General features: G+C 45.3%; 1 protein-coding gene across 1 annotated transcript in view; it reads left to right on the forward strand.

Moving 5' to 3' along the window:
- Positions 1–19277, forward strand: part of ADAMTSL2 (ADAMTS like 2) — a 52001-nt gene that overhangs the window by 27858 nt on the left and 4866 nt on the right. The window contains exons 8-16 of the mRNA XM_033138232.1: positions 183–306; positions 631–711; positions 1302–1477; positions 2112–2454; positions 3201–3582; positions 9261–9364; positions 11673–11799; positions 12613–12826; positions 15581–15736. Coding sequence (XP_032994123.1) covers positions 183–306; positions 631–711; positions 1302–1477; positions 2112–2454; positions 3201–3582; positions 9261–9364; positions 11673–11799; positions 12613–12826; positions 15581–15736 — 1707 coding nt within the window. The remainder of the gene's footprint in view (positions 1–182; positions 307–630; positions 712–1301; positions 1478–2111; positions 2455–3200; positions 3583–9260; positions 9365–11672; positions 11800–12612; positions 12827–15580; positions 15737–19277) is intronic.

Here is a 19277-nt window from a genome sequence, read left to right on the forward strand (position 1 = left end):
AGGGGCTTCATAACATGAAGGGGTGGAACAGAGGGCTCTCCATCACACACAATGTCCCTGGTCCTGAGATTACTGCTGCCAAACACACAGAGACACAGCCCAAAATGTCAGCATGATATTTGAATTGCAGTGACTGTGCCCCTCTACCTGACCCTTGACATTCTATTTTACACTGTTTCCAGCCCATTGGATGTGATGGGATCCTGTTCTCGACCCACACATTGGACAAATGTGGTGTTTGTCAAGGAAATGGGAGCAGCTGCACTCACGTCTCTGGGAGTTACAGAAAGGGAAATTCACATCTTGGTAAGACTGGAGGGGTATTTTGTTCTTATGGGGGTAAGGCTTGCCAATCCTTGAGCAAGATGCGACCGTGGGCAGGTGAATTTGTGCATGATCAGGGATGTGGGGAGTCTGGACTTCCTTGCATCTGGACTGCGGCAAATTTGCCGCCACCTCCCTCCACAACTCTCCCCCCCCCCTTTTCAAAGGACCAACATTGAATCAATTAAAAAAAAGGATCCTTCAGTCATTTGCGAATTTGCTCCTGTATGTGAAGAGTTATTCCCAGCCTAGGACTGTTAACTCTTGCAAAGTTTGCTTTTCATACATGGATGCAGTTTTCCACAGGCTATTCTCTGGTCACACACATCCCTGCCGGAGCAAGAGACATCCAGATCGTTGAACGGAAGAAATCTGCTGATGTTCTGGGTGTGTATGGTGTCAGGGGCAGGAACGAAGCTGAATGTTTGTAATTTTATATTTCTGCGAAAATGAAACTGTTCGTCAAGTAGCTTATTAGCCAAATCGGTATGTGAAATTCAGTCTCATCCTGGCCTCTTTGGGTTCAACCTTCCTCCCCGCTCTTGATTGCCTGGCTGTCTGTCCCCCTAGCTTCCAAAACATATTTGCCTGTGTGGTCTTTATCTGCCAACAGTTAAATGCCCTTCTGATTCTGAGACCCAGTGTTACATTTTGCTTCGCCAACCCAACTTTTCCCTTCCCTCACAGAACTGGCATTGCATGTCAGCCCTTTGCCAACTACATTGAGAAGTTGGGATGTTTATGAAGACCCCGGGTTCAGCCAAAGAAAAAAGCTTCCACCAGAGGCTTGCAAATGTTAATGATAAGAAAGTTACTTCCTCAATCTGAAACACATGACACAAGAGAAAAGGGTGTTGGGAGGGAGGAGGGTGTAAAGCAAAGTCATACAAGCTTAGCACGTAGCAGAGATTGAGGTGTCTTTAAGATGACTTGTTCTAAAGGGGGGGGGAATTCTTTGCTTCTGCTGACTTCTGCAGCTGTTGCGGATGAAGCTGGCTACTACTTCTTCAATGGGAACTACAGAGTGGACAGCCCTAAAAACTTCAACATCGCAGGGACTGTTTTCAAGTACAGGAGGCCAATGGACATTTATGAAACTGGCATCGAATACATTGTGGCCCAAGGGCCAACCAACCAAGATTTGAACATCATGGTAAGTGGGGGTGGGGCTTTTTCTTTGTACCTAGAGATAGGTGGTCAATTTAGGAACAAGCAAAAACAAGTTTGTTTGCAAGTAGGACTGGAAGAATCCAGGGGTTAGAATCTGGGGAAGTGCCACAGGTCAGTGATAGAACACCTGCTTGGCATGTAGAAGGTCCCAAATTCATTCCCCAGGAGTATCTCCCGTTAGTGTTGGGAGTGACCCGTTGTCTGAAACTGTGAGGAGCCTCAGTCAAGACAGCACTTGACAATACCTAGGTAGCGGGACCCAATGGTCTGACTCAGTATAAGTCAGAGAACAGACCCACTGAAATTAGTAGAGATGACTAACTTAGGTCCATTAATTTCAAATGGTCTAGCCTGAGATTGAGTGAGAACCTGAGTGTGATAGCCTGAGAACGTAGATGGATACAGGTATCAGTTTCTCGGTTTTTCCAGTCATGCATTCAGATCATCCCATTTCTATATCAGTTTGCATTTCCCCCAGTGGGTTCAAAAATCCCTGTGCATTTTCATGCATGTTTCTCCTAAACATATTTTTAATGTAATTTTGCTTGATATTTTTTCAAGCCATTTCCCATAATATGATGCATGTTCTTATGTTTGCTATTCCTCCTCACTTCCAGGTCTGGAACCAAAACGGTAAAAACCCATCTATAACCTATGAATATACCCTTCTGAGGAAGCCACATTCAAAAAACATCCAGCCCATTTATTACACCTTCTCTGAGTCAGACAGTGGAGAAAGCAGAGAGATTGATGCAGAAGAGCCTCTGGGTTTTGTTCAGCACAACGCAAGTTTCTTTGGAACCCTCTCCAAAGAGAAGATCCATCTGGAGAATCAGGTGTTTGGAAGGAAGGACACCATTGAAGACCTAGACTTGAGCAAAATCCAAGAGACGAATGAAGTCTATGAAAGAACAGAGAGCAATGACTGCGACCCAACTCTGAAGGGCAAACAGGCCAAAGGTGAGGTGAACCCCAGGTCTTCATACCAGCTGTAGTTCATTCATTGCTAAGGCAGTGACTGTTCATCATGCAAACTCTTGGCCTACAGATTAATATGCTTCCTTCACTATTTTAGCTAGAGTTCTAAAACCACAACATACATCTCAAAATTTGTACAAGGTGGATGGAATTGACTTCAGAAATTCTCCTGCAATGCTGAACATTCGCCACCTGGTAGACACTGAATATTTCAATATTCATTGACTGTTCATGAAGTACTTAATATAGCTATATTTGACATAAAAAGATGCTCAACTTCAATATTTGACTTCATCATTGACATGCAAGAGTATCTGGGATCTGACAGGGACGGCTTATAACATTTCAAATTTGATATCTGGCAAAAGCAAGGACACAGTTAAATGAGAGCCATTGTGGAGTAGTGGTTAGAGGCCTGGAAGACTAGGGTTCGAATCACTACTCAGCCATGAAGCTCACTGGGTGACCTTGCACCAGTCACTCAATCTCAGGCTATCCTATCTCATAGGGTTTTTGTGCAAATCAAATGAGGGGGAGAACCATAGATGCTACCTTTAGCTTCTTAGAGGAAAAGGAGGGATGTAAATGCAAGAAGTAAACAAACTAACTAACTAACAAATTCAAACCCCCCCAAATTTGAAATTTCACATACCAAATCTGCTCAAAATTTGAAAAACAAATCTATAATTTTACAATTCTCTTGATTTCATTTTCCTTCTCTCCCCCAGATTCAAATGCAACCCAATCCAATTACATGGTGGACGGAATTGGGAGAGATTTTGACTCCAGGCTTGCATCCAAAGAATTCCTTTCTGAAAATGCTATCACCCATAAACTTTTGGAAAAGACATCAGACTCAAAAGAATCAGTCCAGAACAAGACGGCAAACAGCATCTTTTCCCCAAGGGACCCCGTTAACTCTGTTGGTTCTCACATGGACAGCCTTTATGTTGATTACGATGACGGTGACGATATGATCGCTTATGCCTTCAACAGCAGCTTCCTGGAGCTGAGCAGTGACAAAATCATCAACACATCTTCAGAGACTCAGTTTCCAAATGCCACCATCTTGGTTACTAGTCCTCAAGGGAACAGAACCCACAAAACAAGGTAAGAGGCCTTGCGGTGTTCCTTTGCAACTGAGATTTGATCTGCTATATTTCATCCACTGGAGACATTGGGTTGTATCCAATGTTAATCCTACTCAGAGTAGAACCCATTGGAAATCGCTGCATGTGACCAACTTAGGCACATTAATGCCAACAGGTCTACTCTGAGTACAACTTTGCTGGATCAAAACCCATTGCCCTTCCTTTAAACAGGTGTGTTGGTTCTGATTGTGGCTACTTGGTGTCAAGGGAAGATCCTCTGCACTTGCTGAGGGGCACACTGCACTGATAGTTGGATCAGGGTTGACCAAAATGGCTTTATTGTTAAGTCTAGACTTAAGCAAGGGGAAACAGTCTAGACTAGGTTTACATGGGCATGTTTTTCTGTGTTGTTTTGCCATCTTCCTGGTTCTTACGTCAGTGGGGAGAGGAGAAATTCACATTTTGATGGGACTGCCACAAATCCATAGTTTCCAAAACAATCCACTAGCTGAACCTCAGCTCCCCTTCAAAATTCTCCCATCTCCAAACTTTGCCACACAGTTTTTCAACCAACCAATCAACCAACCAAAACAAACTAAAAAATGCTATGTTGAGGGAGGGAGTTTGCTTTAAAATGTGTATAGTCATGAAAATAGCATTTAATATATCAGGGAAATTTCCGTACAAACCAATAAAAGCACAAATTGATGGAGAAATATGGCAAGCTAAACTTACAGTTGGAAAAACAGGAATCCAAACTGGTGGACTCTGCTCATCCCCACTGTTACAGTTAACTTGCCAAACCATTTTAAAATATCTCCCTCCCCCACACCCAGCTCCTAGGAATGTCATTGCAATATCTGTTCGGTTGGTGCTTAAAAAAAAAAAAAAACTTTAATAACAACAAAATATGCTCTTGGTTTAACTTTGGTCTGGTGCCTTGATTTCCACTCCATGCCTAATAATTACCATACCACAATTCCCAGTCTGGTGAGTTAGCTGGGAGAAAGGCCGTTTTAGTGAATGCAGCTCAGATTACTAGGAACTTTCGCTTGGTGTATGTGACGAGGACCACAGGAGGGACTGAATTGCTTGCTTTGCTCACTTCTCTCCCTTCTGTCGGTGTCAGCTAGACTTCTCCCACCTGGTACCCTCCAGATGGTTTAGACTGCAACTCCTATCAGCTCCCAGGGCTATTTCAAGACATATGGAGGGCACCAGGTGGGCAAAGGCTGGCATTCTGTCGGCACAGGCAGCCCAAGAAATGACATTGAACTCAATTACAGAGCTGCAGGCATTTAAGTGTTAGATTAATCAGCTCACAGCAGTCAACTAATCAACCAACACAGCACAAACCTATACAAATACCTACTTAGACACTTCAGTTGATTGCTTAGAAGAGAGGTGTTTCATTCCCAGGATTAAGAAGTAAGGATACTAGCTTTTTCTCCTTTTTTGGTGGAAATATTTGAGATCTGCTGGTAGTACTAGGGAATGAGAAAAGGAGGCCTCCTTTAGTTATTTCTTCTTCTAAAAACGAAGGGTCATTTTTGCTTATTAAAGACAAATACTCTGCCTCATTTCCTTTAGAGTGTCTCAGAGAGTCACCCCCATGCGAGGTTTGAAGACAGTCCAAATGTGTTGCTACTCTTCAATTGTTAAATGGGTTAATCACAAACCTTTTAACAGATTGACTTAAAAAAAATCTGTAATGGTTTAAGTAGCAAAATATATACCATAGATTTACTTGGAAATAAGCTCCACAGAGTTAAGTGTGGCTTACTCTCAACTCAGTGCACCTCCAAAAGATTTTTTGTTGATGTCTAGAAACATAACGCGGGTGGCGCTGTGGGTTAAACCACAGAGCCTAGGGCTTGCTGATCAGAAGGTTGGCGGTTCAAATCCCCACGACGGGGTGAGCTCCCATTGCTCGGTCCCTGCTCCTGCCAACCTAGCAGTTTGAAAGCATGTCAAAGTGCAAGTAGATAAATAGGTACCACTCCGGCAGGAAGGTAAACGCCGTTTCCGCGTGCTGCTCTGGTTCGCCAGAAGTGGCTTAGCCATGCTGGCCACATGACCCGGAAGCTGTACGCCGGCTCCCTCGGCCAATAAAGCGAGATGAGCGCCGCAACCCCGAGTCGTCCACGACTGGACCTAATTATCAGGTGTCCCTTTACCTTTACCTTTAGAAACATAGGTAAAGGTAAAGGGACCCCTGACCATCAGGTCCAGTTGTGTCCGACTCTGGGGTTGCGGTGCTCATCTCGCTCTATAGGCCGAGGGAGCCGGCATTTGTCTGCAGACAGCTTCCAGGTCATGTGGCCAGCATGACAAAGCCGCTTCTGGCGAACCAGGGCAGCGCACGGAAACGCAGTTTACCTTCCCGCTGGAGTGGTCCCTATTTATCTACTTGCACTTGGACGTGCTTTCGAACTGCTAGGTGGGCAGGAGCTGGGACCGAGCAACGGGAGCTCACCCGATGGCAGGGATTCGAACCGCCGACCTTCTGATCAGCAAGCCCTAGCCTCTGTGGTTTAACCCACATACCCCTTGGGAAACAACGCCTCTGTCCTTTTCTCTTTATCATTTGTACGTTCATAAAATAGACCAAAATGGGCCAGGTCAGAGCTTCTTCTATCCAGAAATGATGACAGACAACATGATTTGGCAATTCAGGGACAATTGAGTTTTCGCCATACTGTATTCTGAGTCCATTTTGCAAAAAGACAGCAATTCTGTTTGGTTTTTAAAAAATGAATTACGAATGTTGTTTTCAACACTTACTTATTGTACACAGGGATATAGGAAGCTGACTTACACAGAATCAGACCATGGGCTCCTATGTCGCTCTGGGAGGGAGGGATATAAATCAAATTATTATCATTCTGTTATTATTCTTCCTTCTACTGGATATTGTTCCCTTCAGTATCAGTAGCACATTGGGGTTAATAAAGGCTGCTAGGAACTGACTATCAAAAGCCCTGTGGCGTCAACATCTATTTCTTTTTATTTAGTTTTATATTTATTGCATTTATATCCCACCTTCTTCTCCAAGGAGTTCAAGGTGGTGTACATAGTTTTCTGCCTCTTCCTTTCATCCCCATAACAACCCTGTGAGGTAGGCTAGACTCACCTAGTGAGTTTCATGGCCAAGTGGGGAACTGAACCCTGTTCTTCTGGGTCCTAGTCTGACACTCTAATTGAGTGGTTCTCAAAGTTTTCCTCTGGGCCATACTTGCAGGTGGTGGTGGGGAATTGACTCACACCACCTCAAAAATTTATTGATGGTGATGATGATGATAATTTATACCCCACCCTCCCCAGCCAAAACTGGGCTCAGAGTGGCTAACATCAAATATATGACACATTATCATAAAATCAAGCAATCAATTAAAATACATCTTAAAATCAAGTCAGAATCAAAGTGGAATCCAACCAGATGGCAACCTGCAAAGTTGAGGACCTTAAATGCTCACCAGGCCTAACTGTTTATACTGATCTTATATGAGCCTGAACAAACTTAGTTGTTCTCTAAGGTGCTACTGGAAGGAATTTTTATATTCTATATTTCGTTTTTCTATGAACCTGTGAGAAAGGTTGGGGGGCCACTTTCATGCAAGTTCTTTTAAGGAGAGAGGGGGAGTCAGATTGGACCCCAGTCAAAGGCCTGGCGGAATAGCTCCGTCTTGCAAGCCCTGCAGAAAGATGTCAAATTCCGCAGAGCCCTGGTCTCTTGTGACAGAGCATTCCACCAGGCCGGGGCCACAGCCGAAAAGGCCTCGGCCCTGGTCAAGGCCAGTCTAATTTCCTGATAAGAAATACATTGGAAAACAAAAAGAAACGACTCCTAGCAGGGGTTGATTTATTACCTAGAACACAACTCCTTTATAATATGATTGTGGGACACCCAGAAAGTATAAAACAATGCAGCAACGTAAGAACATGAATCATTCCCAAAATGTAATAATAAACAAGCCTCTTCCATATGTAGGTTAAGCATGTATACATGTATGTATATTGGAATTGGAAAGATTTTCACCACACATCAAACATGTAGGCTGAGGGATGTTTTCATCTCTAGTCCGTGTGAAACTGAGATGCAGATAGCTAGCCACATATTGTTGACCAACTTTTTTCTTTCCTTTTTTTGGGGGAGGTTTGCTTGGGCCTGCTACTGGTGTGGAATTAAATGTGTCTTCTGCAGCACTGTCTATCCATATTCTGCAATATATCTATATCTATATCTAGTCTGAAATGTCTAAAAGTTTCTTTGATTGTCCTTGAATCATCCCGCCACACTTGCCATCCTCTTCTGACACCCCAGTGTGATGTACCACACCCTTTGAGAACCACTGCTCTAACCACTACACCACGCTGACTCTGAACACAGGCACATTCTAGCAATCATTCATTACACAAGTAGCAAGGTAAACACGGAGAAAGGGATGCATTCTGATTATAATTCTAGAACTTCTATTCCATTTTCTAACATTCCTTTCTGACTGACATCTTGGCAATGTAGGGTTGGCAGGGATCTCAGGGTTCATCTAGTCCAGCCCCGTGCAATGCATGTCATGCTGGATTTCATTTTCACCAATGAACGTGGTGTGATGCAACAACAAACTTTCATAGGAAAACAGTGGCACTCCCCCACACTTTCCTCACACACATGCCTTTGCCCCCCCCCCCACAAATCTCCTATAAAAATGACAGGAAAGCACTCTAATCTGGTAAAACTACCCAAATTCCTTCACTTTACTCCTGCAATTTTCTGGGCTAAGGGTACTTACGGCAAACTGATTCTTAAAAAAAAAAAATTAAAAATTAAAACCTAGAATCAAATCATACAGAAATGAGTGCTAAACATGAGCCCTAGATTTCCAAAAGTGGCTTTTATGACATATGAAAGCTTAAATATAATGCGGAAATTAACAGGGAAATGGAATAACCTTCCATGGGGAGGCAATCATTATGATATTACTGTTTTTCCTTGAAGATTCAGGACAGATAAAAGAAAGTAATTATTCATGTAGTGCAAAGTTTAACTAAGAAACTCCCTCCCACAGGAGGCAGTGATTGCAGCCAGAGAGAGAGAAATGTTTTTGAGGCATAGCCATGCATGGGGAAGATGGATGTTACCTCCTGGGCCTTTCTGAAAGGTTTGACACTGGTGCCAAGACTTCCTGGCCACTTTATAGTACAGCATACCTGGTTCTGTTCCATGCCAAGGACTCAAACCGCACCTTTTTGGACCCTCTGTGTCTAGCGATCAGGGGTATTGGATTGAGTGCAAACTATCTGATATATTTATATACATATATTTGTCATTGAAAACTTGAACTGTTTCTCTTTGTGGGTGTTTTTATCCCATTCTCTCTATTTCTAGACAGTTGAAGCTCTGCCTCTAACCAGGCTGGGGAGTCTGCTTGGGGAATCAGGACAGGTATGTTGGATTATAGCCAAATGATCCCAGACCTTAAAATTTAAAATTTTTTGCACCCCTCACAAAAATTATTATTTCCCCCCATTTATTTTGATAAAGCACAACAAGCAGCCTAAAGCACCCTCCCTAATCCCAATTAGATGAAAACTATTAATTATTACTATTTTTCCTCCCCGTCAATATTTTTAATGTGAGGAAGTATTGGGGGGTGGAAAATCAACCCATCATTTGATTTGTCCTCTCTCATTGTGTAGAAACCGATTGAAGCTGTTCCGAAAGGGCCAGAATATGAGCCCAGCTGACATGTACAGGTGGAAACTCTCCTCCCATGAACCCTGCAGTTCTACCTGCACCACAGGTAAGCCCGAGGGGGTGAGCTCAGCAAGGGGCCCCCTCACCTCAAGGATGGGAAGAGAGGAAGCAGATTGCTAAATCCCATTCAGCACAAACTGAAGCACCTGTTCCCTGTGAGATTTTTGCTGCTCCAAATTTTGCAATGCAGTTCTCTGATCAAACAATGGCTATATAAATGTGTATATTAGTGTTTTTCTAAAATAAAAAAATCATTTAAAATGCACCATCAGCAACATTCTTGTTCATATTAATTAATATATTATTAATACTATCAGTGGCGATCATAATGAGCCTGGGATCTTTTTCATGCAAAAAGCAGATGCTCTAAACACTGAGCATTCTGTGATTCTTGCATTGCAGGGGGTTGGACTAGATTACTCTTGGGGGGGGGGTACCTTTCAACTCTACCATTCTGTGATTCTGATGGTTTATTTATTTATTTCATTTATACCCCCACTTTTCTTCCAAGATGGTTCTCCCCCTCCTCATTCAATCCCCACAACAACCCTGTAAAGAAGATTAGCTGAAAGGCAGTGACTGGCCCAATGAGCTTCGTGGCCAAGTCAGGATTTGAACCCTGGACTCCTAGGTCCTAGTCTGACAATTTAACCACTACACCACACTGACTATTATTACTATATAAGGACCCTGGACAGGCACATCCATTAGCACAAGGACTGGATTCCCTCCTGGGGCTACATGCCAGTGTTAAGGGAGGACCATAAACCAAAGTGGGTTGACCAATAGAAGCAACCCTTGCCATTGTACAGAAGGCAGCATCCCACCCGTGCAGAATTCAGTTTCCGAACTCACATCTCCCAATCCAAGCAAACCATTTGCATTTCTATTAGGTCTGTGGAAGACACCTCTGGTTCAGTTTGGGCCACGATTTGGCAAACTTGATATGGTTATGAGCTGACCTGGACTGCAATGGGGAAGGCTTGCACCCACCTAATGTTTAATTGACCCTTTTCAACCTGAATTAAACGTGGTCAATGTAAGGCGAGAAGGATATATGCAGACTACTTAGTTTCCTTTTGCCCCCTCTCCTTGCTGCCTGACCATAAGCAACCCCTTTTCCAGCCCTGGGTCACTCCAGGTAGGTCCACCCAGGGCAATCCAGGGCTGTCAGGACCCAGTCCAGACAGATTCCAGAATGGCCAAAAACTGTCTGATTTGGTTTGGGATCTGAGATTTGTCCAAGGCAGATAGATGGCCTTAATGTCACAGTCCGAGGCCCCCTTCTGGACAGGGAGAAATACTCAGAGGGAGGGTATAGCACAGGTCTGGCAAAGGGTGTGGCCTGGAGAGACTGGGTATGAATGACTATGGGAACATCCTGATAGATAGCCCTGGAGGGCCACATTCCAGCAGAATGTTCAAGATGCAGAAGAACAAAAGGTACACAGCGCATAGTTAAACTACAGAACTCACTCCCTCAGGAGCCAACGATGGCAATAACTTGGATGACTTTAAAAGATGATTAGACAAATTCATGGAGGAGGAGAGAGTTATAGATGGCTACTAGCATGGGGGGGGGGGCTGTGCTCTGTCTCTGCAGTTGGAGACAGCAATGCTTCCAAATGCCAGTTGCTTGAAACTGCAGGAGGGGAGAAGGCTCTTGTGCTCAGGTCCTGTTTGCAAGTTCTCCACAGGCATGTGGCTTTCCACCGTAAGAACAGTTGTGGGTCATTGGCCAGTATCACGGAAGGCAGTCCCTGCTCTGCTCTGTGCCGGTTTAGCGCGGCACATGGGAGCCAACCAAGTGGGGGGCAGGGGTCCCCGAGCAGGTGGTGGGGGTTAGGGCCTTAGGTTGCCGACCCCTGGTCTAGGGAGAGTATACCTCTGAATACAAGGTAATTGGCGAAAACTCTTGCACTCTGATCCTGCTTCCATTTGGAGCATCTGGTTGGCAACTGTGAGAACAGGATGCTGGAGTGGATGAGCCCACATTGGCCTGATCCTGCAGGGCCCTTCTTATGTTCTTATGCCTACAGCAGGGCATGGGAACTAAGAGTGTTCTGGGAAAGTCTTCCTGGGAAAAGTGATGCAGAGTAAGATGGAAGTTAGGGCAGAGACTATTGATAGGGCAGAAGAACTTGAGGTGGTGGGGCTGGAGGAGCAAATGTCACAGATTCTGTATTGGGCAGTTTCTAATGTCCCCATGGTGTCCCCATGATGCAAATCACTGGTCCTTATAGCTCCATATAGCCAACACTAATTCCAGTGGCTGGAAGCTGGCACCCAGTGACATCTGCAGGGCTGCAGGTATGTCCCCCTTCCCTGATCCACACTGACCTGTCTAAATACAGGTGTGATGTCCACCTATGCCATGTGCATCCGCTATGATGGAATTGAAGTGGACGACATGTACTGTGATGCAATGACCCGCCCTGAGCCAGTCCATGAATTCTGTGCAGGAAGGGAATGCCAACCAAGGTAAGGCTATGATGTCAGGTGATTGACAGGTGGGTGGCCCCTCACCCTTGCTGTCTTAAGGCACCTAACTCCCTTGCTGTCTTGGTGCTTTGTCTGCTAAGTCTATCCACCTACAGTGGTGAGTCCAGTGTTGTGGGTCTTATTCTGTGGAACCCCCTTCCTAGTTTCTCCTAGCTTCTGTTCAGTCTATTAGATCAGGAGAGCCTTATTTTTTGTATTTAAAAAAATGCAGTGGGTTTTGGCTCCATTACTTGCCTGCAACAAATTCCAGAAAGCAGAAATTTTAAAAAGCAGAATGAGGTCAGATGATGATGATGATGATTGATTGATTACACTGCCTTTACCCTGAAGTAACGGGTATTTGTACCCTATCCTTTAGCCAAAAGGGCTCCCTGGAACAGCTTACATATGGTCAATTAAGACAAGACAGTCCCTACCTGCAGGCTTACAATCACAACAACAACAACAACAACAACAACAACAACACACACACACACACACAAAGGGACAGGGAGAGAAAAGGAAAACCAAAACCAATTTCTCAGGTACCAATTTCTAAACCAGTTTCTGTGGGAAAGGAGTTCCACAGCTTGGAACTGCCACAGAGAAGTCCCTCTCCATGGCTGCCAACCCCCAAAAGATTCTGAGGGTAGAGGGACTACCAAGGGGGCCCCGTCTGCCGATCTTGGCTCCGGGGGGGGGTGTGTCTGTAAGGACATTTAGGCACCAGGCAGCTGTGAGCACATTCCCTCTCTTGAAGTTTGCCCCCATCACCTCCTTCTATCCTAAAATGTCCCATTCCATCCAACACAGGTGGGAGACAAGTAGCTGGAGTGAGTGCTCCAGGACCTGCGGTGAAGGCTACCAGTTCCGCATTGTCCGATGCTGGAAGATGATCTCACCTGGGTTCGACAGTTCCGTCTACAGTGACCTGTGTGAATCTGCTGACATCACCCGTCCAGAAGAGAGGAAGATCTGCAAAAACCCAGCCTGCGGGCCACAGTGGGAGATGTCTGAGTGGTCAGAGGTAAATCTGCAGAAGGGATATGTTTTTGACAGGGAAGGATTTAGGCTTGGAGTTAGCTGACCTTAGGAATGACCGAATCTGTCCATTATCTTTCCAATCTTAAGTTCATCTTGTCCTATTTCCACACATCTTTTCAAGAGTATTTTATTTTTTAAAAAATAAAAGTCGTCTTGAAAATTCATAAGCTTTTTAGAGCCCGCTTCTCCTTATAGTAATTTGCATCTTGTACACATTTTGGGATTTGTTTGTTTTTGAGGAATTGTGCAGCAAAATTCAGAGAATTCTGAACTCCAAAGGGTAATTTTGTAGCCTGTGCTCTGTGGCCCCTTTTGGCAGGCACAAAAGGGGCATCTATGGAAGCAGAGCCCCTCCTGCTGGTAGAGAACCACCAACTGCCCAGCACCCTAATTCTTCCCAGCACCAGATATTGTATGTCAGGATTGCTCTGTAAAACAAACAAATGGACTAAACAGGCCATTGGCCTGATCCAGAAGGCTCTCCTTACTTAGCTCTGCCTGAACACCACAGAATTATTGTGCCACCTGTGCAGTGGGGTGGGGGCAACAAACGCCCCCCCCCAGGCGAGACTTGTATTGCCTTTTCTCCCTCATGCATACTCCTGAAGGCTGAGTAGGAGCATATTGGGGCAACCGGTCTGCTGGATAGAGAGCACTTGGCATGGCAAGATCACCCTCCTTCGTCCCCGAGAGAGAGCTTGGATATGGTTCTGGTTCATACTTGAAATTCCCCTTCCATACTGAGTGCCAGCGGTAAATGTTTGGCTGCCAGCCCTTCCCACTGAAATCCTGCTGTGTTCTTTGCTTTTATAGGATGTTTTTTATTTCTCCCTCCCCCCCCCTCCCACCACCACCCCACAAAAGAAACACACATCCACCCACACTTTGGTATTTAAAAAAATGGATTGCTTCTCCCCATGCTGAACTGAGCGATTTAAAAAGAGAGAGTCTTGATTGTGTTTAGCTACCTATGTTATACAGTTTGGTAGGTGTCAAGCTGAGATCATTGGAGCGCAGGGGTCTTTCCTCCAGCCAAAATAGCAACACTAATTTAATTTTGATCCAGCAGGCAAAGTTCAAGCCAAGCCAGCTTCAGACCTTGGCTTCCTTTTTCCCGTCCAAAAAAAATAATGAGCAGCATCCCTTAGCACCCTGTACTACCCCCCCACACACACAAAGTCCCAAAGAGATAAGTGAATTACTGTATCAGGAGTTCTGGGTGCTGATTGCCACACTCCGCTGTCATCACTTCTTTCACAGTATAAATATGCACCAAACAGACTTGCATAATGCAACACCTGTGTGATTTCAAGCCCACTCTGCATAATACTGGTGGGTTTGGCTCACCTGTGTCATTCAAGACAAGACTTGGGGCTCAGCGGAGCTGAGATGTTACATTGAAGATCAAACTGGGAATGTAGGGGCACTTAGGTCCAAACTCCAAATGTGTCCCCAGGCCTCTCTGTCTAGCCCTGGTGACACTCATAGGACACAGCTCCTCTTCCCAGGCCACACCTTCCCAAACCCTTTGCTTTACACACCCTGGTTTTTTGCCTGGCTGGAATGTGTAATTGAACTCTGATAATTCCTCTTGCTTCTCTGGATGTGGGGTAGAGAGGTTTGTTTTTGAAGGCTAATTTACTGTACAGGTAAAACCACACCCTCTCTAGCCCTCATCCAGGGAAGCAAGAGGCATTATCAGAGTTGATACCTGCCCTGTTGGAGGCAGTATACTCAGTGCTTTTTTCTGGGGGGTATGCAGGGGTACACATACCCCTAAACATTTTGTGAATCTTTGTACTTTTGTCCATTTACTGTATTTATTTTCCCCGATTTGAACTATAAAATGGTGATTTTATTGAGTCAAAATGAGAGTACCCATAAACAATTTTTTTAAAAGAAAAAAGCACTGAGTATACCTATGAGTGCCAGTTTCTGGGAATCACATGGGGGGTGGAGTTGTGCTGTTGTGCTCAGGTGCTACTTTGGGGCTTTCCATTGCAGTATCTAGTTAGCCACTGTGGGAACAGGGTGCTGGAGTAAGATGGGCCTCCTTTGGCCTGTTCCAGCAGGTTCTTCTTAACTTTTTATGTTCTTACATGTCATATCCTGCAAATGTCCCGGAAAAACAGGGACACCCCATTTTTTTTCTCGCGAGAGAATGGCAGCCATTTTGGGCACAGTGATCTCGCGTGATTTCATGCCACGATTCTCCCCCTCCCAAAAGTTCTTTCTCCCAGGGCTGCGATCTCACGCAGCACCCTAAAACACACATTTTGGTGTGCCATGTCTGGGAAAAAGTGCTTTTTGGGTGGGAAATTGTGGTGCAAAATCACACGAGATCATGGCTCCCAAAATGGCCACTATGCTCTCACAAGAAAAAAAAACGGGAAGATGTTGTCCAGGAATTTGCTGTTGTGGCATTGGAGCACATGACATGTTTAGTTCAAGGGTATATTCCAGATAGGCAGAAAGGAGAGCTAGTGAAAAGTGTGGCTTGAAAAGAGAGGGTGTGACTTGGGGAGAGTTTTGAGGGCAGAGAAAGAGGCCTGGAGGGCCATTTTGCTCCCACCCCCAGTACCTGAGCTTCCCCACTTCTTCCTTATGGAAATCTTCATGTAAGTTCTTGGTCAGGCCTGACTCCTGGGGTGCTCCCTGTCTCTGTCAGAAACACAAGCTCTTGGGTCGGATTCTTGCCATCTCAATCACTTCCTGTTCCCTTTCTCCCTTCCCCCAGTGTACAGCCAAGTGCGGTGAGAGAAGCATTGTCAGCAGAGACATCCGGTGTTCAGAAGAGGAGAGGCTGTGTGATGCTAGCACCAGGCCTCTGGCGGAGAAGAATTGCAGTGGTGCCCCCTGTGACAGACAATGGACCGTCTCTGACTGGGGACCGGTGAGTCCACAAGGGTATGTGGGGAGGGAACCATCTGCAAATGGAGGCGGGGGAGTTGAGGAAGAACCAGATATGAGAAACAAAGTAGGGCGTGTTGTGTGTGTTCGCAGCTGGCTACTCTAGCTGGCTAAGGATTTTGCTCCATGAAACTCATAAGCAAGGCAGGGAGGCAGCTGCACTCCCTGACTGATTGAACCCAACGTCTGCTATCTACAGATATACTGCATTTGTACATGGTGGTTCCACTAATTTAGCTTTGTTGATAGTCCCTATGATCTTTGAGAATTCTTGGAGAACAGGTGAGGTCCTGCAAACTGGAGGCAGGCAAATGTTGTCTCCATTTTCGAAAAGAGGAAAAAGAAGACCCAGGTAACTACCAACCAGTGAGCTTGACCTCAGTACCAGGAAAGGTCCTTGAACAGTTGGTCTGTAAGCACTTAGAAAAGGTTGCTGTGATTACAAAGACCCAGCATGGGTTTCTGAAAAACAAGTCATGCCAGATCAATCTCATTTCTTTTTTCGGTACGAGTTAAAAGCTTGGTGAATGTCATCAAGAAGATGAAGAGGTAACAGGATTTAGTGAGCAGGGAGAGTCCCTGGCACAGAGAAGTCCAGAATCAGAATCAGAGGCAGAAGCAGGAACGGAGGGGGGCCAAGAGGCAGAGATGAGTCAGGCTGGTGAAGATGCCAGGGTGTTTCCCCACCTTGCTGCAACAAGCTCCCTTCCTCCTGGTCTCCCAGGACAAAACGAGGTATGAAGAGGGAGGAACAGAGAAAGGCATGTCAGTGTAGTCTCAGGTTGCTTGGGAAGTACCCAGGGGAGGAGGAAACCTATTGAGAAGAGTTGCTGTGTTCATTAGGCCTGGCACTCTTGAGCAGACCCTATTTCTTCTAATAAAGAGTTAGCATCACTACTCTTTGTGATTAATTCCCGACATCAACTCCTGACACCTTTCCAACTCTACAGTTCTATCATTCTATGATTCTATAGGTTGGTGGCCATCACCGCCTCCTGTGGGAGCGAGTTCCATAGTTTAACTCTGCTCTGGGTGAAGAGGGAGTTACTTTTATCTGTCCTGAATATTCCAACTTTGGACATCCACGAGTCCTAGTGTTATGAGAGAGGGAGAAAAACGTCTTTTGTTCCAATTATTTGCCTGGAGTCAGGTGGCTATTTAAAGCCCCATGCAAAATCCTCACAGCTCTGGGTGGCTGCTCTGTGCAATTACGAGAGAAGACTGGCGTGAGCCAGAGGACCCTGAAGGCTCCTTTTTTGGGTTAGCGTCTGAATTACCCATGTCTGTGGTGTCTGTTTTTGCCATCTGAAAGCTATCGGTTAAGCCAAGCTGGCACAGTTTCCCACAGTGTGGGGATTAAATTGCATTTGTTAGCTGTATGCTTGGCAGACACTCCTTGGCTTCCAGTAAAAAAGCATGTCTCCAGCTGTAAGCAGAAGTCCAGCTGCAGACAACTCCTCACCCCTGTCTCCTATAAGGCAGCCATCAGTCCCTGCCAGTTCGGCCGGTATGATGCTGAGGCTAATGAGAGAATGTCTGTGCTGCCCTGGGACTGATGGGAGTTGTAGTCTGAAACATCTAGAGGGCACTGAATGGACAAGGCTGCTTCAATGCAGGTTGAAGAACATGAAACTTGTAATTTTCTCTGCTGCTGGACTCAGTTCAGGTGGCAGAGAGAAACCATAGATTCCATGAGCCTAAGCAATGCTGTATGATTGCTGGGGCTGATAGGAGTTGTAGTTTGAAACATCTGGAAGGCATGAGGTTGGGAAAGGTTGTCCTACTTCCTTGAGGGGACAGAAGAACAGGTGGCTGTTCCTCCCCTGCTCTGGAAGCCTCTGAAGCAGAGATGGAAACAATTTCATAATTGTTTTTATGACACTGTGAGGGTGTGTGTGCTGCAGTTTTTTAAGATGAGGCTCGGGGGTGCAGCAAACATTTTGTAAAAGTTTTTGCTAATGTACACTTTTTTTTTTTGCTCAGAATTTTCCCTGATAGGATGCATTGCCAAATCCTGTTTTCAGTATCATGCAATTTATGTACACTTTCCCCTAATTTTTGCAAGTGATTTCCCCTCTTATAGTACATTTTTTGTTGAGATACTTTCACAAATAGATGCATTTTTACACACACTTTCCCCGATGCACTTTTTTCTTCTTCCAAGGAGTACCCCCTATCATATTTTGGCTGTGATGTTTTCACAAATGGATCCATATTTATGAACACTCTCGCCTTATGCACACATTTTTGTACAATGTCTAGCTTAGAGAGCTGCACTGCAAAATTAAGAGAATTGAAAATTTCAGAGGGTTAGCTGTGTTTGTGGTTTATGCTTTATTTTAGGAAGCTGTTAATGAGTTAGGCTTGTTGTTGTTCAGTCGTTCAGTCGTGTCCGACTCTTCGTGACCCCATGGACCAGAGCACGCCAGGCATCCCTACCCTCCACTGCCTCCTGCAGTTTGGCCAAACTCATGCCATTCGCTTCGAGAACACTGTCCAACCATCTCATCCTCTGTCGTCCCCTTCTCCTTGTGCCCTCCATCTTTCCCAACATCAGGGCCTTTTCCAGGGAGTCTTCTCTTCTCATGAGGTGGCCAAAGTACTGGAGCCTCAACTTCAGGATCTGCCCTTCCAGTGAGCACTCAGGGCTGATTTCTTTAATGATGGATAAGTTTGATCTTTTTGCAGTCCATGGGTTAGGCTTACATTATAATGAAAAAGAGACTAGATTGCTTCCCTATCCATTGTCCAAAGTAATTCACAGGGTTGCATTCAGAGTAATGCTGAGCAACAGATCACATTGCTGCGGGGGGTTTTGCTTGTGCAATGGGACTTCCCCCTTCTCCTGCTCACATACCACCTAATTGTTTGGGTGCGTGCAGCAGCGCGAAGAGAGGCAGAAGTCCTGAGGTGCAAGCTGAAGGGCCATAGCTCAGTGGTAGAGTATTTGCCTTGCATACAGAAGGTCCCAGGTTCATCTCCAAGTGGTATCTGCAGGTAGGGCTGGGAACGTCTGCCATTTGCTGCAGAGCTGCTGCCAATCAGTGTGGACAATACTGGACTAGATGCACTTAGTGTAAAGCAGATTCCTATGTTCCAATAGTGCTCGTGCTGACTAGATGTGTTTGTTGGAGACTACCCTGAACCTCCATGGCTGCTTAGGAACATCAGAGGTGGCTTTGCTGGGTCAGTTCACCAAGTGTTACATGCACACGCAATCCAGCAGGCCCCAAGTGGTCTTCCAGAAACAGGTCTGGGGTCTACTAGTAGAATAATCTACCTTCTCGAATCAAAGCTTGCAAAGAACTGAATTCAGGGCCCAAAGCATCCTGTCCTATCATTCCACCCACATTTGGAAATGGGGCAGGATTATGACCTTGAGGAAGCATCCAAACTTTGTCTCAAAGATGACATGCATTTTTAAAAACCCAAGCTGGTCTAGAACGCAGTTGTCTTAGGCTTTGTTTGTCTTTTAAGTGAAATAATCTGCGTCACGTGGACTGCCTTCTTGGCTTATTTCCCAC

This window comes from Lacerta agilis, chromosome Z, assembly GCF_009819535.1.
Source record: "Lacerta agilis isolate rLacAgi1 chromosome Z, rLacAgi1.pri, whole genome shotgun sequence".
Classification (NCBI taxonomy): Eukaryota; Metazoa; Chordata; class Lepidosauria; order Squamata; family Lacertidae; genus Lacerta; species Lacerta agilis.